The sequence below is a fragment of the Globicephala melas genome, chromosome 20, assembly GCF_963455315.2.
Source record: "Globicephala melas chromosome 20, mGloMel1.2, whole genome shotgun sequence".
In the NCBI taxonomy this organism is placed as follows: Eukaryota; Metazoa; Chordata; class Mammalia; order Artiodactyla; family Delphinidae; genus Globicephala; species Globicephala melas.
This window is the reverse complement of record NC_083333.1, coordinates 40702381-40729331: the sequence shown is the minus strand read 5'-3', so window position 1 is coordinate 40729331 and position 26951 is coordinate 40702381. Positions and strand designations below refer to the sequence as shown.

Sequence of the window (26951 nt, the reverse complement as noted above, 5' to 3'; positions counted from 1 at the left end):
GAGATAAGTACGGCCTGGTGTGCCCAAAAGGGGGGACTCACCCCCAGTCATCTCTTCACCCCTCCTAGCCTCCCAAGGTTCCAAGTTGTGTGTATTAAATTAAATCAACTCCAGCTCCTGGACGGCTCCTTTCTCCCCGCTCCCCCGCACCTTGCCTTCTCCACACACAAGGCAGCCTGGACGCTCGGGATCCAGCCGAGGAGGCATCAGGCTGCTAACGGAGCCCCGCCCCCCCCACCCCTCTCCCCCAGACAGCCTCCACCAGATCTGTGCCTTAGTTTTATTTTCTTTGCTTTGGTCTATACAAAAAACCAATAACCAAAAACATAAAGCGATAATAATAAAATTTTCTACTGGGACCTTCCCCAGCCCCCCACACCCGTGTGCAGGAGGTGGTGGGGGGAGTCTGAAACAGGAAGGGGAAGAGAAAGCCCCTCACCGCACACCAGAGGGGTCAGCCAAGAGCACTTTTCCGGGGGTCAGCTAGGGCAGTTGTGTGGGCGGGACAGGTGCAAGGGAGCTGCTAACCCTGGGAGGGGCCAAAGCCAACTGCGCATCCTGGGGAGGGAGCAGGCCATGTCCTGGCGCAGGGGAGGCACTCTCCGCATCTCCGCCCCATCCCCCTGGTCAGAGGATCCCTGAACTTTTCAAGATAGGCTTTGGATTCTGGGCCTTTGGGCCTTGAACCTGGGGCCTGGAGACCCCAGGGGCTCAGTACAGTTGGTGGAGTTCAGTGACCAAATCGGAGCCAGCCGGAGAAGGAACCACGGCCCTATGGAGACGGGAAGCCCAGGAGGAGGGGGGACAGAGTGGGGGCCTCAAGTCTAAAGCTTTAGTGCCAGGGCCTCGGGGGTGGGAGGGGGTGTCGGGCCCTGGACCCACAGCCCAGAACAGGAAAGCAAGAGCAGATCGCCATCCCGAGAAAGACCCTACAGAGGACCTCTGAAGGCGCAGGGTTCAGCAGGAAGTTGCAGCCCTCCTGCCCAGGCTCAGGCACTTGGCTATCTCGCCCCAACGCCCGCGAGGAGAGCCTCTCAGATGGGGAACCGCACCTGGAGGGAGGGGCAGACACAGAGGGGTCAGGCCAGCCCTGTGGCCCGTAGGAGTTCGTGCATAACCCGGCCACCATGGTAGAAGGGGCAGGACTCCTCGCCTCAAGCAAAGAGAACAGAATGAGGCAGGCGAGGCACACCTTCCCTGGGGGAGCTCAGCACCGAGAGACCCCACACTTGTTCCCCCCAGAAAGGAGCCACGGTGTCAGGGGAAACCTGAGAGGGCCTCCACGAGAAGGAGGTTCTGAAGGGAAGGGAAAGCCCGAGCCTCAGCAGCCCATAGAGGGAAGGGAGAGCCGCAAAGCAGGGCGGGGAGGGGTCGCCATACTAGGGTCCAGGCAGCTAGGCCAGCATGTGGTCCGCAGTGGGGTAGGGGGGCCTGAGGCCGTCGCTGTAGGTGTCAATGGGATAGTCCCCATCCATGTCCATGTGCATCTCCAGGGGGTCCAGGGGCACGTCACTCGAGTACATGGGGCGGTAGGTGGCATCCATGTCTGGGGAGGAGAAGGGAGCTCCGTCCAGGGTCTCAGGTTACCCTGCGTGGGGGTCTGGACAGCCCTCAGCCACACACTTTCTACCTCTGCCCGCCCCCAGTGGGTCCGCCCCCTTCCCCAGACTCTCACATCAGGGACCCGGACAGAAGTGCATGTGGACACGACAGTGGCTGTCACTGGTCCTTTGGCCCTGGGGTCACAAAGTTGCCCCCTTGCTCACACCCACACACGCACCCCCTCTGCCCTGGGCTCTGCACACACTTACCATCTGCGTAGGGTTCATTAATGGGGATCATGCTCTGGGCCTGAGGATGGAGACAAAGAGAAACATTGTGGGAGGGGAAGGGTGGAAAATGTAGGCTCCAGGCTGGGGGCAAAGACCCCTTGAAGGAACAGAGGATGAGATAGGGTTACACAGAGCTCTGATGAACTCCTCTCCTCAGGCACCTCCCCAGGGTGGAGGGTCCCACCATTCATGCTAGGAGGCACCCTCAGAACTAGAGCAGGGAGGGGAGTAGAGGGGAGAGGACTAGAGAATGGGTGCCAGGAGCTGCCCCACCCAGGATCAGGGCAGCCTCCAGCCTATACGGCACCTTTGTGCAAGTTAGAGAAAGGCACCCCTGCCCCAACACTTCAGATTAGTTTGGACAAAATAAAAGTGCCATTTTGTAGGTCAAAAACAGTAGATGGTTCAACCCACTACTTCCATCTGCTGGGGATTGTCATAAATGATCCAATTATAAAATAAAGATCTATGAAGTTGACAGGATGGTAGAGGCCTCCCTAAGTGCAATCCTTGTGCAGTACACAACTTGCACAACCAGACACTGCAGCCCAACCCGGGATACTCACAGCCTCCCAGGCTGCAGGGTCGTGCTTGAAGAGGGAGTTGGTGAGCTCCACAGACACACGCTTTCGGTAATCTGGGTTCTTGTCCTCGGAGATGCGGAACAAGACAGCAGCAGCGTAGGTGGCTGAGCAGAGAAAAGGACGGGCCGCGTCAGGTGCCTGCCTCCACCCAGGCTGGAGGAACAAGGCCCAGCTTCCCCCCTCGACCCCTCGCCCCCAGCCCAGCCCCTCACCGGTGCCCTCATTGTGGGAGTGCAGTAGCTCCATGAGTGGGGCTGAGGCCCCCTCAGCATCAATGACGTCGGCCGCCTCCTTGTCCTGGGCCAGCTCGCACAGCACCCCAGCGGCCACACGCTGGATGTTCTCCACTGAGGAGTACAGGAGCTGGGGAGAGGGGGCGTGGGGTGGGCGTGAGGCAGGCGGGCATGAGGCACCTCACCGCCCTGACCATCTCTGCCTCCGTTTTTTGGATTTAACCCAAGTCCATAGTAGAAAGCATGAAAAGTGTAAGAAAAGTAAAAAGAAATGGAAAAGCACGCTGGACACAATCCCCCACCCAGACACAGCGTCTTTGCATTGGATTTTTATCATAGTCATATACATATATTTGATTCCTGTTTTTTTATCAAACATTGTAGCATAAAGCATTTTCCCACATTATTCAATAACTTTTCTTTAAAAATCTATGGGTTCACGGGAATTCCCTGGCGGTCCAGTGGTTAGGACTCTGCACTTTCACTACCCAGGGCGTGAGTTCAATCCCTGGTCAGAGAACAAATCAGAAGCAGCACAGAGCAGCCAAAAAAAAAAAAAAAAAAACTACGCGCACGTATTGATACTCAAGAGAGAAAGAGACAGAGACTTGGATGGACCTAGAGACTGTCATACGGAGTGAAGTAAGTCAGAAAGAGAAAAACAAATATCGTATATTAACTATTAATATTTGTGGAATCTCAAAAAATGGTACAGATGAATCAGTTTGCAAGGCAGAAATAGAGACACAGATATAGAGAACAAAAGTAAGGACACCAAGGGGGGAAAGCAGGGGGAGTGGGGGTGGTGGTGGTGGGATGAACTGGGAGATTGGGATTGACATGTATACAATGATGTGTATAAAGTAGATAACTAACAAGAACCTGCTGTATAGGGGTTTCCCTGGCGGTGCCAGTAGTTAAGAATCCTCCTGTCAATGCAGGGGACACGGGTTCGAGTCCTGGGCCAGGAAGATCCTACATGCCGCGGAGCAACTAAGCCCGTGTGCCGAAACTACTGAGCCTGCGCTCTAGAGCCCGTGAGCCACAACTACTGAAGCCCAAGCACCTAGAGCCCGTGCTCCACAACAAGAGAAGCCACTGCAATGAGAAGCAGGCGCACCGCAACGAAGAGCAGCCCCTGCTCGTCGCAACCAGAGAAAGCCCGCGCGCGGCAACAAAGACCCAACTCAGCCAAAAATAATACATAAATTAATTTTTTAAAAAAGAACCTGCTGTATAAAAAATTAAATTTTAAAAAAAAGAGAGAGAGAGAGAAAGAGAATGCTACAAAGCAAAACAACAACAAAAAGTAAAAAAACCTCATCAATCGCAAGTGGAGGTAGCTACCGGCACCAATTCCTTACTCTGAACGTTAATAATTAAAGGAAAGCAATTTCAAAAACTAAAAGTTCTTCTTCGACACCATTGTCTATGACCACATGATATAATGGACCATTCTTTTTTTAACCATTCTCTTATCATTGGACAGTCGGTTAATTTTCAATTATTAGTAGTAACACTGCAATTGTCAGCTCTGTGCATACACCTATGCCATGTGTTCAATTACATTATGCTATTTCATAAAGACAGAGTCCCAGACCTGTACTACTTGGCTGTCTATACATATTTCAAAACTGCTTTCTGGAAAGGTTCTACCACCTTATCTTCCCACCAGCAGGGTCTAAGACTGCCCATTTGATCACATCTTCATCAGCACAAAGCACTCCATTTTTTTTTTTTTTTTTTTTTTTTTTTTGCGGTACGCGGGCCTCTCACTGCTGTGGCCTCTCCCGTTGCAGAGCACAGGCTCCAGACGCGCAGGCTCAGTGGCCATGGCTCACGGGCCCAGCCGCTCCGCGGCATGTGGGATCTTCCCGGACCGGGGCACGAACCCGTGTCCCCTGCATCGGCAGGCGGACTCTCAACCACTGCGCCACCAGGGAAGCCCAAGCACTCATTTTTTTCTTTGCCAATTTGATCGTGGAAAATGGGCTCTCACTGCAGGGTAATCTTCATTTCTTTAAACTCCTGGGGTTGAGCATTGCTTTTTGTTTTTTGGTTTTTTTAATATTTATTTATTTGGCTGCGCTGGGTCTTAGTTGCGGTACGCGGGGTCTTTAGTTGTGGCATGTGAACTCTTAGGGGTGGGATTGAATCCGGGTCCCCTGCATTTGGAGTGCGGAGTCTTAGCCATTGGACCACTAGGGAAGTCCCGAGCATTGTTTGTTTATGAGCCACCTGGGAACTGCATGTGCCTCTTCTTATATAACTACTGGGGTCTAGCACTGGGGTCTAGTATTAACGAGCTCTTTTTATATGAAAGATATTAAACTCTTGCCTGTTGTAATGCTTGCAAATATGTTCTCAGTTTGCTGTTTACTTTTCAATGCTTTTAGGTTTTGTCGGACATTAAAACACAGTTTTTATTTTCATTTGCTGGCGTTTGCTAAGTGGTCACTCCTGGTACGGCCACTTCTCTCCAAACTCCTCCAAAGACCTCTTGATGCCTGGCCCAGACCCCCTCAAACCCATGGCTGGCAACCTTCCCCTTTCAGCAGTGGGCAGAAGCAGGGGTTGGGGGAACCTCTCCTGCCCACCTGCCCCAGACTCACCTGCACAAACAGGGGGATGGTGTTGAGTCGGAAGATCTCCATGCGGTTCATGGGATCCCGGGCGAGGATGTGCAGGGCTCCGGTGCAGCCTTCCACGATCTCCTCCATCCTCACGCCGTCCTGTACAAGAGAGAGCCGTTGGGGCATAGCAACAGGTAGCCCTTGGGAGTGGTCACACACCCCCAGGACGCTGGCAAACCTCACTGGTCCTTGGAGTTGGCATCAACTGCAACTCGCCTCCCTATTTACACACTCGCGTGCGCACACGTTCACACAGAGGACACTCTGACTCCCCGGGTAGAGGGTCACAGGGCCCTGCAGCTCACTTACCGTGTAGGGCTGCTGTGTGCCTGCAGCCATGTGGCGCTGGGCATCCTGGTGGGCCTTGACCAGCAGCTGGACGAGGCGGGGAATGACCGCTGCCTCCTGCAGTGGGGCATGGTTGGCTGGGCACAGGGCCAGATTCCTGATCAGGCCGATGGTTGCCTGGCAAGAAAAGGGACACTCATCAAGGGCATTTCCTGGGCATCACTTCTCCAGCATCATCTCCTCCTTCCCCTCTCATCTCTTCTGCCCCCCAGGCCAGCCACAGACATGCTGGAAGATCTCCAGAGAATGAGATCACCCCCAGCCCATGCCCCGTATTCCACACAATCTGTGGGTCCCCATGTCTAACTCTTAGAGCCCCTGCTAAAATGATACCCCATTCCAGAATATTCCATCAGCCCCCAGGCCCTGACACTGCCCCCTGTCCCCTCTCTCTTACCTCCCACTCACAGACAACATAGTCTTGCTTTTCTGATAGTTCCCAAACCCGGATTATAAGGGAGAGGGGGTCCTCACTAGGGGTGACCCCGAAGCCTCCTGCTTTGGTGACGCTCACACTGTAATCAACCCCCAGCAGGCGGCTCTGGGAAGAGGTCTCTGCCCCAGGGTCCTCCCACTCCCAGGAGCCATTCTGGCCTCCCAGGGCTCCTTGGGGAGCAATTTATCATCTTATTTGATCCTCAAAACAAGAAACCAGGAGGGCAGGGATGAAAATCACGGGGGAGATGAGGACAGGGTGGATGACCTGCCAAGGTCACTTGTCAACTTAGCTGCTGGGTCAGGGTGCAAACCCTCCGCCCACCTCGAGCTTGTGCTGCAGACCAAGACCAAGGAGGGGAGGGACCGCGTGCTGCCCTTTCTTTAAAATACGATATATATAATCACTTAAGAGTCATTCTCATCTGGACTGTTCTATTGTTGAAAACGTAGGCAACAGGAGCCCCTGCCAGCTGGCTCCTGCGCCCTTTGACAAGACCCCAGTCTACGGCGGCTTCCCTCACTCTCTAGCACCAGGTGTCACACACACCGGTAGCTCTGCCCTGGCTCACCCTCACCTCCCCTGCCTGTGACAGGGAACTGATACACATCTCTCCTCTACCCAGGCAGCCCCCCGAGAAGAAGGCTCCACCCTGGCTCCCAGTAGCAGACACCCAGTGTCCCCAGAATCCTCTCTACCCTTTGTCTTTTTCGCAACCCTCCTGAGTTTGAGCAGGACACATAAAACAGTGCTAACATCCTTGCATCCAGATGTGGCCAAATGACCAGGTTCCAGAGTATGGGCTGAAGTGCTGTGTCCCACTTTCTGGTCGCTGCTAGCCCTCCCTACTTCTCCAGGGCTAAAAGGCACCTATGGGGATGATATAGTCCAACTGTTCGTGTGAGGACAGCCCACCCTCATGACCAGACCCTCTGGCATGAGGAATGTGCTCCATGGACCACCAATATCACCTGGGGGCTTGTTAGAAATGCAGACTCTCAGGCCCACCCCAGGCCCACCGAATCAGAGCCTGCAGTTGAATGAGACTGCCCAGGGCATTCCTGTGCATATTAAACTTTGAAGCTCTATTCTAGGAGATGGCTGAGCTACGAGATAGAAGGAGTCTGGGTCTCAGGAGGTCTAACCCGGAACATGAGAGAGGAGTAAACGTTTGTCTTATCGGAGCCACTGTATTTCAGGCTTCTTTGTTACCGCAGCTTTGCCTGAACCCATACAGCGCCTAATCTGGTCTTCAGAGCTCCTCCCCTCGCTGGACCCCACCGTGCAGTGGGCGGTACCTTGACCAGCGGCCACTGGTTGGGCTGGTTGAGCAGCTTGACGATGGCCGGGATGCCGTAGTTGAGGCGCACGGAGTTCTGAGCCATCTCGGCCTCGGGGTGGCGGCTGGTGAGGTGGCGCAGGGCACAGATGGCGGGCTCTGTGATGTCATCCTTGTCACCGGCACACAGGATGGCGTGGATGAGCGCCTCCACGCCGCTGTTCTGCGTCACCAGCGTCTTGTTCTTGCTGTTGTTGCAGGTCAGGTTGGACAGAGTACCCGTGGCACAGGTGAGGACGTTGACGTCGTCCACGCTCAGCTGGTTCACCAGAATCTTCAGCACACTCTCCAGGCCCTCCTGGGGTCGGGGGAGGCAGAGTGAGGGAGATTCCCAAACGCAGGGTCTTCCCAAGTGTACCCGGGAGAACAGATGGCCTACGGAGGTCTCCAGCCCACTCAGCTCATACTCGATGGGCCCTGCCTGTGTGTGTTCATCCCCGTGATCCCGCCAAAACCCGTGAGAAGGTAGTCACGGGGCAGCTGAGGTCCAGAGAGGTTGAGGGCCTTGCCCACAGACCCACAGCTAGTGAGCCGGATCTGAACTCAGGCCTGTCTGTAAGCTCCACGCTCTTTCCTTCCACCCGCTCCTGTCCTCAGACCCAACAGAGCTCTACTCAGGCCGAGGGAGGCCCCTAGGCCAGAAAGAAAGTGTTGAGGAGGTCCATGCTTCCATGGCCCAGCTGACCCACTTTTACACGCTTCTCCCCTCTCTGGGCCTTAAGCTGCTGCCCATTCTGTGGTCCCCAGGCCAAATCTGCTTTCAGGAAACACCCCTAACCCAGGAGCCTCATTCTCCCAAGGGGAGCCATGTGGGCCGTGATGGAACAGGAAGAGCCCAGGATCTGGGGACAGACAGTCCTGAGTTCAAATCCCAGCTCTGCTGTCTGTGACCAAGGGCCGTTCCTTAACTCCCTGAGCCTCTCTTTTTTTTTTTTTTTCTATTTTTCTGTGAAAACTTTCTTTTTCTTTAAATTTTTTATTTTATATTGGAGTATAGTTGATTTACAGTGTTGTGTTAGTTTCAGGTGTACAGCAAAGTCAGTTATACATATACATGTATCTATTCTTTTTCAGATTCTTTTCCCATTTAGGTTATTACAGAATACTGAGTAGAGTTCCCTGTGCTATACAGTAGGCCCTGTTGATTACCTATTTTAAATATAGCAGTGTGTACATGTTAATACCAAATTCCCAGTTTGTCCCTTCCCCCCGGTAACCATAAATTTGTTCTTTAAGTCTGTGAGTCTGTTTCTGTTTTATAAGTAAGTTCATTTGTATCATTTTTTTTTTTTAGCTTCCGCATACAAGCGACATCGTGTGATATTTGTCTTTCTCTGAATGACTTACTTCACTTGGTATGATAATCTCCAGGTCCATTTGTGTTGCTGCCAATGGCATTATTTCATTCTTTTTAATGGCTAAGTAATATTCCACTGTGTATCTGGACCACCTGAGCCTCTGTTTCTTCATCTAGGCCCCACACTCTACCTCCCAGTACTGAAAGGGGTAAAGGAGCCAATGTCCCCGGTGCCTAGTGGAGCCCAGCACGTGGCAGGTGCTCAACAAGCAGCCGATCGATGCAATTCTTAGCAGTGACAGTCAGGTTGGAAGAGGGACCAGAAGACTTGTCCTGAAACTGCATTTTTCCTTAAGCTGTTTTTAGGCACTGGCGACCCCCAAGCCGTCTCCTGCACACTACTGCCCCCCCCCGCCCAGGGTCTAGGTCAGAACTGTTCCTCTGACACCACCTGAACCCCAGCCAAGAAACATCAGCCTCCTTCATCTAGTCCCCTTTCTGAATCCCTAACAGGGATTAGAGCCTTGAGCCTAAAGGGATGAGGGGTTACAGGGCACTTCCATCCCCAGCCACAGTGGAGCAAGATACAGAGGTCTCAGCCCTTCCCCAGCTCCTAAGGTCAGACTCCCAGACAGGAGGTTGGACATGGTAAGATGGAAGGACGAGGTGGCTGAAGAGGCAGACCCAGGCTCCACGACCTCCCTCACCTGCTTGGTGGCCACGTCCGAGAGGTTGCGCAGGGTCCAGAGGCAGTTCTGCACGAGGCGGGGGCTGTTGCTCGTCAGGTGTTTGCCCAGGGCCTGCATCCCACCTGGGGTGGGAGACAGGGGCACCTCAGCCACAGGGGAGCACCGCTGACTGAGCCTGGTCACTGGTCAGAGCCCCTACCCCCGCCTGCCCAGCCACATGGGCCACCCTCACCGGCCACAGTACTCACCAGCCTCCACGATAGCGGGCTTATTGCTGGGACACACGGACAGCACCTTGAGCACACGGCTGGTGGTCCAGAGCAGCTTCTCGTAACTGTAGTTCCGCATGATGTGCACGAGAGCCTGGGGCCCTCCATTGGCCAGGATGATGAGCTGTGGAGGGAGGGGGGAAATGCGTGTGAGACAGATAGGGACCATGACAGGGAACAAAGAAGGAAGGGGGGTGACAGAGCTGTTACTACTGTGCTTCATCTAAAACCTGAACAGCTTTTGTGACTATTAAATAAGCCAAAACGTTACAAAAAAAGGTAATACACAATGCTGGAAAGGATGAGGTGAAACTACGAACGCACGTTGCCACTGATGGCATTGCAATAATGCAATCCTTTTGGAAAGTACCTGGAATTCTGCGTAAAAGCTTAGAGATATTAGAAATCCTCAGCCCCACTGATGAAAAACTTTTCCTACTCTCTGGGAAAGGCTGTGTACTTGAATATGTTCATTACAGCATCGTGCGTTCATCAAGGCGGAAAATCGGGAGCAACCTAGATGCCCTCCCTCAGAATAAAGTCTGGGGCCTCCACTTAAGTGAAATGCTATTTGCTGTTATAGAGGGTGGTTTTGCGGACAGTCTAGCCAAAAAAAAAAAATTTAATATCATGCAGAAAACAGATGCAAAGTTGTAAATTGCTCTAAGTACAACTGTGTACAAACATGCCCACAGGAAAGCACTGGAGAAGCACACGGTTGTATGAGGATAATGAATTTTTTCTTTCCCTTGTCCTCAAAATATCCAGTAATATGGTGAAACATGTACATCTGTATACACATATATATTTAACCTAAATAGGGTAAGAAGGCAGCGTCCTGAAGCTGCCGCTGGACGGAGGGTGATGCCACGGGGGCTGCAGGTCTTGGTTGGGGGTGGGGTGCGGCCCACCTTGCTCTCCTGGTTGCCGTAGGCCAGGAGCTGCAGGCAGTCGGTGGTGATGGCCAGGAACTTGGGGTTGTTCTTGTTGAGCAGAGGCACCATCTTCTGCAGCCCGTCTGCCAGGCGCACCGCCATCTTGGCGCCCTCCTGGTACAGCAGCAGGTTGTGCAGCGTGGTGATGGCGTAGAAAAGGACCGACTCCACGGGGGAGCTGGGAGAGGGGCAGGGGGGTCACGTGAGTCAGGTCCCAGGTAAATGTGGGCCACCTCTCAGTACTGACACCCCAATGGTGTCCCTTGAGTCCAGCCCCACTTTTTTTGGGGGGGCCACACTGTGCGGCATGCAGGATCTTAGTTCCCTGACCAGGGATCAAACCCACGCCCCATGCAGTGGAAGCGCAGAGTTTTAACCACTGGACCGCCAGGGGAGTCCCCCAGCCCCATTTTTTTTTTTTTTTTTTTTTGCGGTACGCAGGCCTCTCACTGTTGTGGCCTCTCCTATTGCGGAGCACAGGCTCCGGACGCGCAGGCTCAGCGGCCATGGCTCACGGGCCCAGCTGCTCCGCGGCATGTGGGATCTTCCCGGACCGGGGCACGAACCCGTGTCCCCTGCATCGGCAGGCAGACTCTCAACCACTGCGCCACCAGGGAAGCACCCCCCCCCCAGCCCCATTTTTATGCACAAAGCACACAGCATCTCTCCTCTCTCCACTGGGACCAGGACTCCTCCTGCTTTATGCTCCCAGCTCGGTGCTAACGCACGGTTGGTCCCTTCGACACCTGTCCTTACTGAGTAACTGCCATGTGGAAGGCCTCGTACTAGAGAGGCCCTGCAAGGGACTCAGGGGAATAAGATCAGTATCTCCACCTTTAGGTAACTCGCAGCCTCATATGATGTAAGGAAAAAGGCCAATCAACACTGCAAGGCTGGGAAAGGTAAAGGTGGCAAAGGACTTCGCACATGCTGTTCCCTCTGCCTGTAATACTCTTCCCTTCATCTACACCAGCCAAACTCCACTCATCCGTCAACCCCCTGCCATTAGAGTGAACAGCTTCTTGGAGCTCCGCTGACCAATCTTGGACACACCTCTGCTCTCATCTATACTGTATCCTGATAACTAACCTGCGAGTTACATGCCTGTCTCCCCTGCTAGGCTGTGAGCAGCTGAGCACCAAGACTGGGTGTGGTTCTGCACCTGGCACATAGTAGGTGCTCAGTAAATGTATGGAAGCCCAGGGACGTGGGCAGGTTGGGGAGTCCAAGGGAGGGGAAGCCCCAGGCTCCCGCGGTGGGTAGGGGTCGGTACCTGAGCATGCGGACCAGGGCAGGGATGCCACCCGACTTGAAGATGGCAAGCAGCCCCTCGCGGTGGTGGGAGAGGTTGTGAAGGATGCTGGTGGTACAGCGGGCTGTGTCCAGGTCGCTGGTGTTCTGCATGGCGCGCACGACGGCTGCTACCAGCTGGGGCGAGCCCATCAGCGCCCGCCGAGATGCCTCCTTCTTCGACAGCTGGTTCACGATCATGGCCGCCTTGGTCACCACCACCTGGGGGGAGGGGGAGGACAGGAGGATCTGAGCAGATGGGCCAGGCTGGTTGCCACTGTGAGAAGGAAGGGCCAGGAGACCCCTCCACAAAGCTCAGACAGACCCGGGTCAGACTCTTCCCACTGATGGGGCTTTGGGTCAATGACCTCCCTCCACCCCAGGTAGGGCCCTCTCCTGCAGACACCTGACCTCTCCCTTCCCTGCCCCGCCTCCACCCCAGCCAGACCCCTCACAGACCGGGTCCTCATCGTTGAGCAGCTTGGTGAGCTCAGGAAGGGCCCGGGTGGCCAGCTCGGCGTCGTCCTGGTAGTTGATGAGATGCACGATGGCCGACTTCAGGAGCTGGGACGGCTCAGCCAGCCGCTGCAGGTTGGTGGTCTGTCCCTCCACCTGGGTGGCCAGCAGGCAGCTGTCCTCTCTTGTCACACCAGGACATATGGCCTCCCGCACCCGCTGGGCTCTGCCTGTCGTGGACATCTGGTAATCCAGGTCACCTGGGGGCCAACAGGCAGGGACTGAGCTGCAGGATGCAGGCAGGGGGACACTGGGGAGCAGGCATCCCATCTGGGTCCTCTGGACCGCCTCCCAGACCACCACTCATAGTTCTACCTTTAACCAGTGACCTTGAGGAGGGCATCATCACCTCAGTTACATCATCTGTAAAATGGGGCACCACCTGTTCTGTCCGTCGCAGGGAATTCTTACAAGAATTAAATGAGATAATAGTTGTGAATTGGGACCTCCCTGGTGGTCCAGTGGTAAAGAATCCTCCTTACAATGCAGGGGATGCGGGTTTGATCCCTGGTCAGGTAACTAAGATCTCACATGCCGCGGGGCAACGAAGCTCATGTGCCACAACTACTGAGCTCACGCACCTCAACTAGAGCCCACGTGCCACAAACTACAGAGCCCTCGCGCTCTGGAACCCACGTGCCACTACAATGCCCACACGTCCTGGAGCCTGCGCACCACAACTAGAAAACAGAAAATCCACATGCCACAACTAGAGAGAAGGCTGTACACCACAATGGAGAGTCCACGTGCCGCAGCTAAGACCCGACGCAGCTAAAAACAAATAAAATAAATAATAAATAAATCTTTAAAAAAAAAAGTTGTGAATTGCTCTTAAAAGAAAGGATGACGAGGTACTTCCCTGGTGGCACAGTGGTTGAGAGTCCGCCTGCCGATACAGGGGACACGGGTTCGTGCCCCGGTCCGGGAGGATCCCATATGCCGCGGAGCAGCTGGGCCCGTGAGCCATGGCCGCTGAGCCTGCGCGTCCGGAGCCTGTGCTCCGCAACGGGAGAGGCCACAACAGTGAGAGGCCCGCGTACGGCAAAAAAAAAAAAAAAAAAAAAGAAAGGATGGGGGCTTCCCTGGTGGCACAGTGGTTGAGAATCTGCCTGCCAATGCAGGGGACACGGGTTCGAGCCCTGGTCTGGGAAGATCCCACATACCACGGAGCAACTGCGCCCGTGAGCCACAACTACTGACCCTGCGCGTCTGGAGCTTGTGCTCCGCAACAGTGAGAGGTCCGTGCACCGTGATGAAGAGTGGACCCCGCTCGCTGCAACTAGAGGAAGCCCTCGCACAGAAACGAAGACCCAACACAGCCAAAAATAAATTAATTAATTAATTTAAAAAAAGAAAGGATGCATGTGCCTGGCACATATTGCTAAAAAAAAGTTCAGAGATTATTATTATTAAAAGGAATAGCTAACATCTTTTGAGTACAGGCACATCTTGGAGATACTGCGGTTTCATTTCCAGACCACTGCAATGAAGTGAATATTGCAATAAAGTGAGTCATGAATTTTTTGGTTTCCCAGTGCATATAAAAGTTATGTTTACACTGTATGTAGTGTATTAAGTGTGCAATAGCATTATGTCTAAAAAATGTACATATCTCAATTTTAAAATACTGCCCAAAAATGCTAACCGTCATCTGCGTCTTCAGCAAGTCATAGTAGTAATATCAAAGATCACTGATCATACATCACTATGACAAATAGAATAGTCATGAAAATGTTTGAAATATTGCAAGAATTACTAAAATGTGACACAGAGACATGAAGTGAGCAAACGCTGTTGCAGAAATGACACCGATTGACTTGCTCCATGCAGAGTTACCACAAAACTTCAATTTGTAAAAAACGCAGTATCTGCGAAGTGTAATAAAGTGAAGTGCAATAAAACGAGGTGTGCCTGTACTTATTATGTGCTTAGCAGTGAATTAAGTGCTTTCCTTATACTTTTCTCATTTAATCTTACAACAATCCTAGAACGTAAGGACTATTATTATCTCCACTTTATAGATGGGAAAACTGAGACACAGAGAGGTTATAAGAACCCAAGCTGGGATCTGAACTCAGACAGCCTGACTCCAGAATCCAACCCCGACTCTATGCCCCTCCCTTAACCACCAGGTAGGGGTAGGATGAGACAACCTCAGTCTATTTTCAACCCTGAAATCTCACGGTTCTAATTATACCCTCATCCTCCCCAAAGGAGACAACTCTCCCATTATACGGGCAGGCAAATAGAGGCCCAGAGGGCCACCCAGTAGAATACAGCAGATCAGAGGGAAAGTCCAGACTGTGGGTTTCAGCAAGCAAGAGGGGGGCTCTCAGCTCAGAGTCCAGGCTCCACCCCCTGGCGGGTCTGGGAGTCCCACAAACAGGTGCCCCGGCTTCCCAGGCAGCCCTGCCCTGGCAGGCAGCCCTGCCCTGGCAAGTGTCCCAAAGCCCCGAAGAGAGGGAGGCAGAGGTTCCACCCTCCAGTCAGTCGGGAAGGAGAGACCATCCACGTGACTTTCCCGTCTGGATGCTGTACTTCAGCTACCAACACAATGCCTGGCCCTGCCAGGCTGAGAGGCCTCTGCCTGCCGTGTGGGAGGAGCTCCCCAGGGTGCAGAGGCTGAGCTCTGCCGTGGCCCAGGCTGCCAAAGCCTACCCAGCGCCCTCCCCAGCTCCCATAGCTCTCCGGGCTGCAACACTCAGGGCCCTGGAGGTATCTGTGGACTACAGACAGGACTGGATACTCCTCTCCCCCAGAGAGGCAGGGCACCCTGGGCTGGTGGGGAAGGCTCTGCCTTCCCGGCATATTTGAGGCTCCTGGAGCAAGAGGACTGTGTCTTCCCCACAGTCCCTGAATTCCCTGAAGGCAGCAGTGATGCCTCCTCATCACACTGTAAGTTCACGGAAGGCAAAGACTGTGCCTCTTCCTTCAGACTGGTGGGCAGGGTCTACGCTTCCGCTCCGTACCAGAGGTTCATGGAAGAGGAATCTGCCTCCCTCCCAGATGGGGGCGCTCTGAAGTCGCTGTGCCTCCTCCCTCAGACTGGTAAGTCTAAGAACAGGAGCTGTGGGGCTTCCCTGGTGGCGCAGTGGTTGAGAATCCACCAGCCAGTGCAGGGAACATGGGTTCAAGCCTTAGTCTGGGAAGATCCCACATGCGTCGGAGCAACTAAGCCCACGTGCCACAACTACTGAAGCCTGCATGCCTAGAGCCCATGCTCCGCAACAAGAGAAGCCACCGCAATGAGAAGTCCGTGCACCGCAACTAGAGAAAGCCCGTGCGCAGCAACGAAGACCCAATGCAGCCAAAAATAAATAGATAAATAAATTTATATATTAAAAAAAACAAACAAACAACCGTAGCTGTGCCTCCCTCCTCAGACCGGGAGCCCCCTAAAGTCTGCCTCCTCTGACCCTGACCTCCCTCCAGTGCCCAGCCTGGTTTTCGGCTGGAATAGTCCCATGGAAGAGTCCCCAGGGATCCTGACCTTGGCTCTGGGGCACCGCCTGGGTGTAGGTGGTGGTCTTCTTCAGCATGTACTGGCGCTCACAGGCCTCATCATCCTCCGTGACGCCTTTGCTGCTGACCGAGGGCACGCAGGTATTGACCCCCGAGTGGATGCCCGAGTCGTAGGTGTACGTCTGTTGCCACTCCGTCACCTTGATGGGTTGTTCGATCAGGTTCATCACGTCCATGGTGGCTGCTGGGGACACAAAGGAGGGGCAGGAAATCAGCTGGCCGCAGTGAGGCATCCCATCAACAGGCCCAGTCCCCACCTTCAGCCTCTCCCCAGGCCCTGCCCATCACCCCTAACCCGCACCACAGCTGCAAGGCCGTCAGCAGGCTGTGGAGGAGGGTGGGAGACAGGAGAGACCAAGCCCAGGGGGGGACTGCCAGGATGGGACACCTGTCTGTGAGTCCTGGGCTTGCATCTCTGACCTCCAGCCCACGGTGGGGCGAACCCAATAGCGGGAGGGGTATAAAGGGCCAGATGCCCCAACCCAGCCCTCAGCTCACTCACCTTGCTGTCCCAGCCCCAAACCCCCAGAACAGGAGAAGGCATTCAGGACCTTCAACAGCTTCTAGGGTCCCGCAGACCCACCCCCATCCACTGGGGCCCCCTGGGAAGCACTGTAGAGGTGAGGCAGCTACACCCCAGGCACTGGGCAGGAAACCGGGTGGGGCAGGGAAGCAGCCAGACAGGTTTGTCTGGGAAGCCTCAGAGACTCCAAGATCTCACTTTCCTGCAGATGGGGCAGGATCACGAGTGACCCCAGAGGCTCAGGCCCTAAGGACCCCATCTCTCCAGCACTCCAGCTTCTAGAAGCCTTTCCCGGAATTCTGAATCCCACCAACCAGTTCAAATCTCAGCCACATACTTCAGAGGCTCTGCTGAACCTCAGTCCTCATTTGTAAAATGGGGTAGCACCACCTCCCTCGTAGGCTGTTGTGAGGACCAGATTCGTAAAGGACCCAGCCTGGTGCCTGGCACACAGTAGGTGTTCAATGTTGGTGACCATGGCCAGATATCAGTATTGCTTCTCCCTCAGGGTGGGGCAGACTACTATTCAGAGACTTGGGGCCACTTGAGGCTCATGAATAGCTGGGCCTGACTCTACCAGGGAGGTGGTGACTCCCACTTGGTCTGTCCAGCTCCCGTCTCGGTGCTGACCTCCAGAGTCCAGCAGCTGGGAGGACGGGCAAGGGAGGCTGTGCCCCAGTGAGGGCCTTCCTGGTGTCCTTCAAGAAGGCTTCCCTGGTGGCGCAGTGGTTAAGAATCCGCCTGCCCATGCAGGGGCCACGGGTTCGAGCCCTGGTCCAGGAAGATCCCACATGCCGCGGAGCAACAAGGGCCACGCGCCACAACTACTGAGCCTGCGCTCTAGAGCCCCCAAGCCACAGCTACTGCGCCCGCGTGCCGCAACTACTGAAGCCCGCGCACCTAGGGCCTGTGCTCCGCAACAAGAGAAGCCACTGCAATGAGAAGCCCGCGCACCACAACAAAGAGTAGCCCCCCCTCACCGTAACTAGAGAAAGCCTGAGCACAGCAACGAAGACCCAACATAGCCAAAAATTTTAAAAACAAATAAATAAATTTTAAAAGGTCACCATCCTCACAAGTGGGTTTCGAAGCACATGCTCTGCTCCCGCATTTACAGATGGGGAAACTGAGGCTCCACCCAGTAAGGAGGCATAGCAGAGAAATGACAGAGCCAGGCCCAGGCCCAGGTGTGAGTGACACCCGAGTCTGTGGCCTGTGCACACCCAGTGTGGCCTCAGATGGCAAGTAGACCCCAGGCTGGTCCACCCGTGAGGCTGGGCATCAGTACCCAGCACCTCAAACCCACTGTCCCACTGTGTTGGGAGACCAGTTAAGGACGAGGCTGGAGTGGCTGGTGAGCCTGGTCCCACCCCAGGAACAAAGATCACCAAGGATATGTCTTCTGGGACGGCCCCAGTGCTACCCTCCGGGAGGATGACAGAGATCCTTCATGTCACCCTGCCTTTTATGGCGACCCCAGCTCCTCGTCTGCCTGTGAGCACACCTGGAACCGGCAGAGGCAGGAGCCAGACCAGCTCCCCGCAGACTCCTTCCTCTCCTCCCATCACCCCGAGTGACTCAGAGTTTCAGGCTGATAAACAGAAGCGGGCTCGGTGCCTCCAGACGTGCCCAGCTGCTTTCCAGGCACCGGCCAAGTGTGGCTATTTCAGGGGAAGCCCTTCCCCCTCACCCCCACCCTAACCACACACTGCCCGGCACTCCTGCCTTCCCTGGACACAGAGAATACAGGAGAGTTTGGGAGGAGAAAGCCTGTCGCAGAAGCCCCAGGGAGAAAATTCAGGCAGGAGGCCTTGGACATCCAAGCACTGGAGAAGGAAGATGAAACTGCATCAGTAAATACAGTTGCATTAACCCTGTAAAGGCCACTTTGCCGAGCAGAGGGCTGAGCCGACATCTGGACGCCGAGCCTCAGTCAGATTCGCTTAGGACAAACTGGACATCTCCAGCCCTATCAGTAAAAACACGCAACCCGAGCCAGAAAAAGCTGCTCCCCGGTAGAGACCACCGCCTACCCTGATGCTTCTGAGCCAAGTAAGAGGGATACAGGCCTTGGCCGGAACCTCAGGGACAATCCCCTCACCAGCCCCATATGCAAAGGGACCACCGAGGTCAAGGCTGGCCATAGGAGGGGCATTTCCTCAGCAGGCCCCTCACCAACCCCCGCCAGCCCAGGCCTGGAGCCAAAAGAAGTTGAGGGCTGGACAGCTGCCCAGGGCGAGACAGAGCCCTCAGAGGTCAAAGGATCCATGGCGGAGGGGAGGCGGGGCGGGGGAAAGCCTTAACTAGCAAATGAATCTCATGCTTCCCTAGAAGCAACCCTGGCCGGCATTTTATTATTCCCAGTTTCTAGGTGAGGAAACAAGCTCCAGGCTGAAAAACAGTGGCGCTCTGCTCAAATCCAGATCTGCCTCACTGCCAACCAGCCTCCAGCCCACCAAGGAGAGAATGCCAGACACCCTGCTGCAGAAGACAGTGAGGGGCAGGGGGCAGGAGGGGCACAGGTGGAGCCGAGCACCTGCTGCTTGGCAATCAGGAGTCCCAGGTTCTAGTCCCACCTCTGCTGCAAACTTGCTGTGTGTCCTTGGGCAACAGCTTTCCCTCTCTGTGCTTCATCTTCAGAAAGGGTAGCCCAGGTGATCTCAGAGGAAAGTTGATATCTAAGATTCTAGGGATAAAGAGTCAGAATTCCCATGACAGACCAGAAAAGGCTGAGGGTGGGCAGGGTCAGAGGTGGAAAGCAGTCCAGAAAGGACATGCACCAGAACTCTTCTTGAAGAAAGGATGCTGGTGGGAAGCCACTCCCGCCACAGGAAAGATATAAGTCAGACCTCAGGCAGGGCTGTCAAGCAGCCCCACCTTTCTCCCCACCTACTCCCCAGGAGAACCAGGGGAATTCTTTTTTTCTTTTTTAATATATTTATTTATTTATTTTTGGCTGTGTTGGGTCTTCGTTGACGCACACGGGCTTTCTCTAGTTGCGGCCAGCGGGGGCTACTCTTTGTTGCAGAGCACGGGCTCTAGGCACACAGGCTTCAGTAGTTGTGGCACATAGGCTTAGTTGCTCCGTGGCGTGTGGGATCTTCCCGGACCAGGGCTCGAACCTGTGTCCCCTGCACTAGCAGGCAGATTCTTAACCACTGCGCCACCAGGGAAGCCCCAGGGGAATTCTTTCACAAGAAACAAAAGTGCTGTTTTTGCAGCTCCCAGGGTGGAGGAGGCCGCACCCGGTTTGGTCTTGTCCCTCTCCACCCTGGACCTGGAGTGACACCCGCCACAATGCCCCTGGACAGAGCCAGGGTGGAAGGAGGCGAGACAGACGCGGGCCCTGCCCCTGCACCCTGGCGGGAGCCGGGCAGAGCCAGACACAGGGCGGGGCCCTGAGTTGAATGGGCGCACTTTGTTTAGCAAGCAGTCTCTATTGCAGGAGGAAGAAGCCAGCTCAGAGATCACTGGGTGGGGTGGGGGACCTGGCAAGGGACAGGAAGAGAGAAGACAGGGGCCCTGAAGAGGGTGTGCGAAGGACCCTTCCCCCACTGGTCCACACTGGCCAGGAGTCTGCAAGCAAGGGGACTGCTTTGGGGCCTGCCCTGCCTGTCGCTCCTGCTTCCTCCTCCGCGTGGCCGACCCAGGGGGCTGGCAGCAAGCACCCTAAATCGAAGACTGTCCTGGCAGAGTGTGGCCCAGCTCTGACATTAAAAAGAACTCCCAGGAATTCCCAGGCAGTCCAGTGGTTAGGACTCCGTGCTTCCACTGCAGGGGGCACGGGTTCGATCCCTGGTCGGGGAACGAAGGTCCTGCATGCCATGCGTCACGGCCAAAAAAAAATTAAAGAGAAATAAAAAGAACCCCCACCAGAGCTGCATCAGGCTTCTTCGCCCTGCCAGTACCTGCCGCAGTGACGGGCTGGGCCGGGCTGCAGGACGCCAAGTGTCAATAAGACACGGGGAGACCAGGACAGGAAATGGGCTGCCTGAGAGGTGAGCTGGGACCCGGCTCAGAAACACTGCATCAGAGCAGTCAGGGCCCCCCAGAAGTTCCTTGGGCCAGAGGCCAGCACCCTGTGCAGACACGGATCACGGGCTCAGAAAATGACAGACGAAGGGGGCCATGGGCAGGGCGGGAGGGCATGGGGGTCAGGGGAAGGCTCCATCCAGCCCCCCGCGCTCACTGGCCGCGTGCCCTTGGGCGAATCACGCAACTTCCCGAAGCCTCATTCCGCCTCTGTAAAGTAGAGACAATCAAGACACTCCCTTCTTCAGACGGCTGTGTGTTGTGTGGATGGTACACAGCCATGACTGTGCAAGGCCTCTGTTGGTAGGAAAGGCCCAGGCAAGCGTCCTTCTACTAGGGAAGCACAGACATGGCAGAGGAGGAAGCCAGCAGAGATGGGCCTGGCAAGGTAGCCGGTAGCCAGCCTGCTTTGTGGGACCCAGTACTCAGGGCAAGACCCAGGCTTCCTTTCCCTGACCCCTCAGATGAAGGCTAGGAGGGGAGCTGCCTCCCGGCCCTAGGCCAGAGCCCCTGGGGTCGGGGGAGGTGTGGCCGGGGAGGATGAGTTATGTCCAGGTCCTGGGAGGGGAGGCCAGGTGGAGACATGGCGCTGCCCCTCTCCCCGGTCACACGTGCCGCCTTCTGCAGCTGGGGGCCTGCAGGCCAGTCAGGCCTGGACATTCCCCACATAGCAGCCCCAGGGGAGAGGCTGGGCTCCACAGTGTCGCCAGCCACCACCCTTCCCCACTCTGTCTCTGGCTCCAGAAGAGATCTGGTGAGCGGTCCCAAGCACAGACGGAAACAGACTCTAGAAAAGTACAGAGACAGACAGGACTGCATCCCTTGAGAGCACTGTCTCCCCCATCAGGCTGGGGCTTCCCATCTAGGCCTCTCCCCTCAGACGGGTGGCTCCAGGAGAAATGTCCACCACCCGCACACTAGATGTTCCTTAGCAGAGACTGTGGTCTCCCCCATCAGACTGGTCATTCCAAACGGGCAGGGACTGAAGCGGGTACCATGTGTGGCCAGGGTCCTGGGGACGGGAGAAGATACGGAAGCCCATCCTGAGCTTCCGGAGGAAACCCCTCACTTCCAGGCTGGAGGACAGCCTGAGCTGTGGCCCAGCACTGGCTGCGAGTGGAGGTTCAGGTCAGGCCGACCCAGCTGCTGTTTATTTTCTTCCTTCTGGGCTCCTGCCCAAAGCAAACAAACCAGGGTGGGAAAATGAAGGGGACTTGGAGGAGAGGGAAATGCCTAGCCAGGTGGCTGGACCCTGGGAACCTCCGGGCTCCCCTGGAGAGGGCTCCAGCTGGAGCGCCATTCCCTGCTGGGGACCCTGGGTGGGCAAAAATCCCAAACCGGCAGATGACCCTAAACCGGGACTCCTGGGAATGGAAAAACACTTTACCAGCCTCAGGAAACAACAGCTAAGGACTCACTTGGGTCGGTGACGTATCTCAATACCCAAGTGCCTGGTGTCCCCACCTGACCGCCCCCACCCAGGGGGGCTTGGGGAGCCCGTCCCCAGCTCATGTCCACTCCTCAGGGTGTGATTCCCCAGGGTTTCATTCTGCAAGGATCGCTGCCTGGCCCTCTCCTGGAAAAGCAGGGAAGACCCAACTCTTACTTCCCTGTTCAGCATTTGCTGGAGAAAACTAGGGTTCGGATAAAGATTTGGTTAAAATTTGTTATTGTATACAGAGCATAAGAGCATCCGAGAGCGAGGCTGAGATAACAGGAGGATGCTAAGAAAAGAGAAGGGAAGGAAATGTTCATGGTTAGATGCCTCAACAGGATTACGGGTGACTTTTTTTCTTCTCTTGGAAACTTTCCTAAACTTTCCAACTGTTTTGTAAAATGATCAGATGTTACTTTTTCAATCAAGTGGGAGCGGGAGTTGTGTAGTGAGTGCATCCTCCGCTCACCACAAAATAAGCAGTGTATTGATTGCCCAGCCCCGTCCCAATTCTCCCCTGTCCCTGCCACTCACCAGAGACAAGAATCCTCTGTCCCCACAGGGAGGAAAGACAGTCGACCTGTAACCCACACTCTGCAGGTCTTAGAAAGCTGAGCTTCCTGCCCTGAGGGCCCCCAAAGCCTGAGGGGCCAGGAGGCTGAGCAAAGGGGGAGTGGTCGGTGAGCTTTCTCTTCAGCCTAGCCAAGGAAGCTGCTGGAAATCAGGACAGTCCACGCCCCCCAGACCTCCCCCAGATTCAACCACATCCCTGGAGGCAGGCCTCAAGGTGTCGCTTGCAGAAACACAAACCCTGATGACCTGCCCCAGTCACACTGCTGCTTCTCTTCATAGGGGTCACTGGGCCAGCGGCTCATGGCCACCTGCCTCTCACATGGCCAGGTCTCTCCTCCCAAAAGACACAAGACTAAGAGTTTCCCCAGGGACCCCAAAAGACCTCAGACTCGCCCCAAAGGGTAGTGATTCCTACCTGCCCTCTCTCCTGGGGCAGCCTGGCTCTCCCCCAGCTCACAGGGATGGGACCCTGCTTCATCCTTTTCCGAGAAGAGTCAACCCTGAGCCTCCACCAGGATCTCCCTCTTGCTCATCAAGTCAAGATCTCATCTCTAACAGGCAGGAAGTCCTTCCTCCTGTCTAGCCTCCATTCCTTCCATAAGAGTCCCAATCGCTCTTGTGTCCTCAGGGCTGTTGGAAAACTGCAAGCCTGTCACCCTTTTCACAGCAATCACCCGGGACTAAGTTCATTCTCTTTCTTTCTTTGTCACATCAAGTCCCCTCAGCCTTCTCTTCTCCAGGATCAGTAACTCCCCATGCCTAGGGTCCCCTCCTGACCTCAAGGGATCTGGAAGCCCCGTGTCGATAGGCTCAGTACCCAGGCTGTACTGACACAGATAGAGGCCCCATTTCCCAGGCCCATTCCGGTGTCAGGTGCCCAGTAGGCAGACGTGCCAGCAGGTCTGAGGACAGTGACACCAGCCCCTCCCTCCAGGACCCAGGCCCTGCTGACCCCACCCCAAACACCAGAAAGGCCTCCTCAGCAGCAGAAAACCTACTCCCAGCCCCCAGGGCTCCCAGCTCCAGAGGACAGCCAGCTCCCCGCCCTAGACCAGCCTGGCAGTGCTGACTGGTAGAGTCCAGGCAGGACACTGGTCCGGTCCTAAATCTGACTCTCGTTTCTCTCCACTCCCCAGGGGACAGGCCCCCCTTTATCCTGGCCCAGCTCCAGCCCCCAGCAAAGCATACAACTCCCACTTCCTATACAGGGAGAAGTCCAGAACAGTCCATGGCTCGGCCCAGCTCAAGCCAGGAGGCGGCAGCAGCTTTGACCCCTGCCCTCCTCTCCCTGCCGAAACCTCCTCCACACATCCGCCACAGCCCCTGGCCTTGGGGAGACAGCCCCCTCCACCAGGAACCAAAAACCAACCCACAGGAGGGTCAGGGGTTTCAGAGGACAGGAGGCTGGGACGTGAGTCACCCCTACCTGGCAAACCTGCCCCCGCCTTCACCAACCACACACACCACCCTGGAGCCTTTGGAATTCTCTTCTCCCCAAACTCCTAAGCAGAGACTCTCAAAAAAGGGATGGCAGCAAAATTCTTCCCAGAGCCATGGTGGGGTGATACAGCAAGATGGGCCCTGGGCTTGGCGCCAAAGGACCCAAATGCCAGCCTTGGCCCTGCTTGGGTCTCACTGTGCAACCTTGGGCAAGTTACTTAACTCCCCTTCCTCACCTGTAGAATGGGGTAATGATACTTGCCTAGAGGGATGGTCATAAAGATTAAGTGAGAACAGTTAATGACAGTGCTTGGAATCTGTAAGTAGCCCCTTACCTTTTAAGTGGCCACTTATCAAGTACTTATTCGGTAGTTGGTACTATTATTTCCATTTTGCCCAGGAGGTCACTGAAGCTCAGAGAGGTGAAGTGACTTGACCAAGGCCACGCAGGTAACGAGCGACAGAGCTGGGAATCAAACCTAGCTCAGTCCAAGCCTAAATCCCTATGCTCAGAACTGCCCCACTATAACATTTGTCCAAATAATAGCCCTTCTGTAGAGAAGTCAACTGTCCCATCTCATTCTAAGGTGGCTCTTTTCCACAAGCCCTCCCAGGCCAAGGAGAGACCCCCGTCACCTGTACCTGCCCAGTCAGTACCCCTTCCTTCCCATGCAATGCACTCTCAAAGCCTCATCTCTGGCAGCCCAAACAGAGATTCCAGAGGAAATGGGGTTGTAACTGGGGTGGGGTGGGACCGGGTGGAGGCATGGAGAGGGCTCATGTCACCCAAGCTGAGGCTTGATCTAGCAAGAAATGACCACTTGGATCCTACCTTTTTTTCCCCTCTCCCTCCAGTCCAGTAAGTAGCCAGTTTGCACCTCCTAACAATACTTCCTCAGTATTATCTTTTCATCGAAGCCAGGAAACAGATTAGCTAACCTAATCATTTAACCAGTGTAATTAACAATGCCTTCCCCTCCTCCACTTTGGCACAGAGAAGAGGGAAAACAGGTTATTTTGCCCAAACTCCTTGCCCTTGTGACACCCACTGGAGCAGAAGAGGTATGGGACTCCCCCTGACCCAGGCTCCCCCTGACCCAGGGCACTCCATGGGGTGGGTCTGACCTCCACCCTCACTCTCCCATCTACCCCCGACGGGGTAAGGGTCTTCCCAAGTGAGTCAGGGCAAGCAACCCTGATCCCCCCAGTCTTCCCTTCATCTCAGGAATGGAGAACCTGGCTGTTACATCCCCCCTTTCTGTTCCCCAAGGAGGCCAGGGAAGGCGCTCTCAGGAAATTGTTGGGGGGGAGTAGGGAGGGCAGCAGCTAACGCAGCTCTGCCTGAAACCTTCCCCACTGAAGGCTTCCTCCAGTCCCACCTTCCCCATCGAAGTCTCTCCGGAAAGGGGGTGGGTGGGAAAAGGACTTCAAAAGCCTCCAGAAGGAATGCACCTTCAAAACCCAGAAATCAAATGGAAATCCAGCCCCATTGCTCCGCGCTCTTCGGACTCAATCCCCAGCCAGCTAAATAACGTGGGGGATGGGACAGAGGGAAAAAAAACACCAGAACAATCGCTCCCCCCACCCTCAGTCAGTTTGGCCCGGCCCGGCCCCACCCCCATTCCTGGGGAGGGGGGCAGAGCTCGGGAGAGAGCCTGTAGGGCAGACCTCCTGCGAGGGGGTGTGGTGGTCCCCGGAGACAGGAAGACAAGGAAGAAGCTGCTTCCCCTTTGGCCCGGCCCCCCACTCCGGCCCCCCCTCAGGCCCCAAGGGGCCCAGCAAACAGGATGGAGGTGGGGGCTGGGAGGACGGGGTCACAGCGCAGGCACTGCCCAGGTTCAGCCTGGCCGGCTGGGGGAGGGGGCTTTGCTCCGAGAAGGACCCCTAAAGCCTGCGGGAAGCCCCGGGCAAGGAGGCAGGAAAACCCCCAGAGAAAGCCGCCGTGAATACTCCTTCCTGGAAAGTTTGTTCGGCGTGATTTTTCCGCCAAGAAGAGGATAGAAAGGAAGGGTAGTCCTGTTCCCATATCAACACTCTGGAAGCCGCAGCTACTGGAAACTGGGCCGGTGAATTCTCCACCCGTGCACGACCCCTCCGCCCAGACCCCTATCTGGAGCCTCGGGTGCCAGACACCGGCTGGGCGCGGAGCCGGGCCCAGCACCAATCCCCCTGCCATCCCATCCCGCCTCCGCTGGCGGAGCCAGAGCCCGGCACCCACCCGAATGGAGCGGAGAGAGGCGCCGCAGGTACAGTCCCGACCAGGCTCGCAGAGCTGGAGGGCAGGGCCTCCGGACTCCGTGTGCTCACCTGCTCGGCAGGTGGGGCCCGCGTCTCTAGGAAAATGTGCGCTCAGCCCTCACAGTTGGGCAAGCCGGGCGTAGACAATAGGGCCCCACCCAGGCCTGGGGGAGTAGAGAGGGAGGGAAAGCGAGGATAACGCGTGGGGTGGGGTGACGGTGGCCCCAAAGAGACCAGCGGCAGCAAGTTTCGCAAACAGTAAATTCCTGATTACAGAGTGAGCGCTGGGACGCAGGCCGAGCAGGTTAAAGTCTCCCCCGCAAGAAGCAGGGCCAGAGTCAGGGACGCGGCGCCCAGCGAGCTCCGCGGGTCCCGGAGCGCGACCCGGAGGCACCTGCCCTGATCCCTCCCCACCTTTCTCAGACACCGGCTCTCGGAGCCCCCAGTCGCGCTCCGCGCGAACCTCGCGCCCACTTAGTCACCGCGCCCAGGACCCCAGCGCGCCCCCTGCCGCCCGTGCAGGGTGGCTCTCCCTGGCTCCCGCCCTCACCTGCCCGGGGACGGCGGGGATTGGCCTCTCGTCCGCTCGCCCCGCTTCCCTCGCCTCAGCGATACCTGCCCCGATCGTCCGCACCTGCGTTTGGAGCCTGGCCGGGCTGGGTAGGGGTCGGGCCGGGATGGGAGCCGGCGCGGGCTGCGAACTGAGCTTAGCGCACTCGGGCGGTGGCTGCTCCGGACTCTGGCCAAGGCAGCAACTCAGTAACCGAACAAAAGGCGAAAGGACCTG

The 26951-nt window shown here is 55.7% G+C and overlaps 1 protein-coding gene across 4 annotated transcripts; it reads right to left on the bottom strand.

The window, feature by feature from the left end:
* Positions 1 to 266: 266 nt before the first annotated feature.
* Positions 267 to 26951, bottom strand: JUP (junction plakoglobin). Of its 4 annotated transcripts, none has more exons than XM_030839689.3 (15): positions 26799 to 26951; positions 15892 to 16107; positions 12345 to 12601; positions 11869 to 12107; positions 10572 to 10773; positions 9640 to 9784; positions 9410 to 9513; positions 7365 to 7703; positions 5592 to 5747; positions 5262 to 5381; positions 2629 to 2779; positions 2399 to 2520; positions 1812 to 1851; positions 1381 to 1546; positions 267 to 1052 (listed from the first exon to the last, which is right to left on the bottom strand). In XM_030839689.3, the coding sequence occupies exons 2-14, from the start codon at positions 16097 to 16099 to the stop codon at positions 1395 to 1397; spliced, it is 2235 nt and encodes a 744-aa protein (XP_030695549.1). In that variant the 5' UTR covers positions 16100 to 16107; positions 26799 to 26951; the 3' UTR covers positions 267 to 1052; positions 1381 to 1394. The 4 variants fall into 4 exon arrangements, with proteins under 4 accessions (XP_030695549.1, XP_030695551.1, XP_030695553.1 ...); XM_030839691.3 differs by having other exon boundaries at positions 26715 to 26940; XM_030839693.3 differs by having other exon boundaries at positions 26780 to 26940.

Excerpts from the sequence above, each read along its gene's own strand:
- JUP (XM_030839689.3), bottom strand. The coding sequence starts at position 16,099 with ATGGACGTGATGAACCTGATCGAACAACCCATCAAGGTGACGGAGTGG. Across the intron at positions 5,382-5,591 it reads GCACACAGCAGCCCTACACG|GACGGCGTGAGGATGGAGGA; the intron begins GTAAGTGAGCTG and ends TCTCTTGTACAG. Across the intron at positions 2,521-2,628 it reads CTCCCACAATGAGGGCACCG|CCACCTACGCTGCTGCTGTC; the intron begins GTGAGGGGCTGG and ends TTCTCTGCTCAG.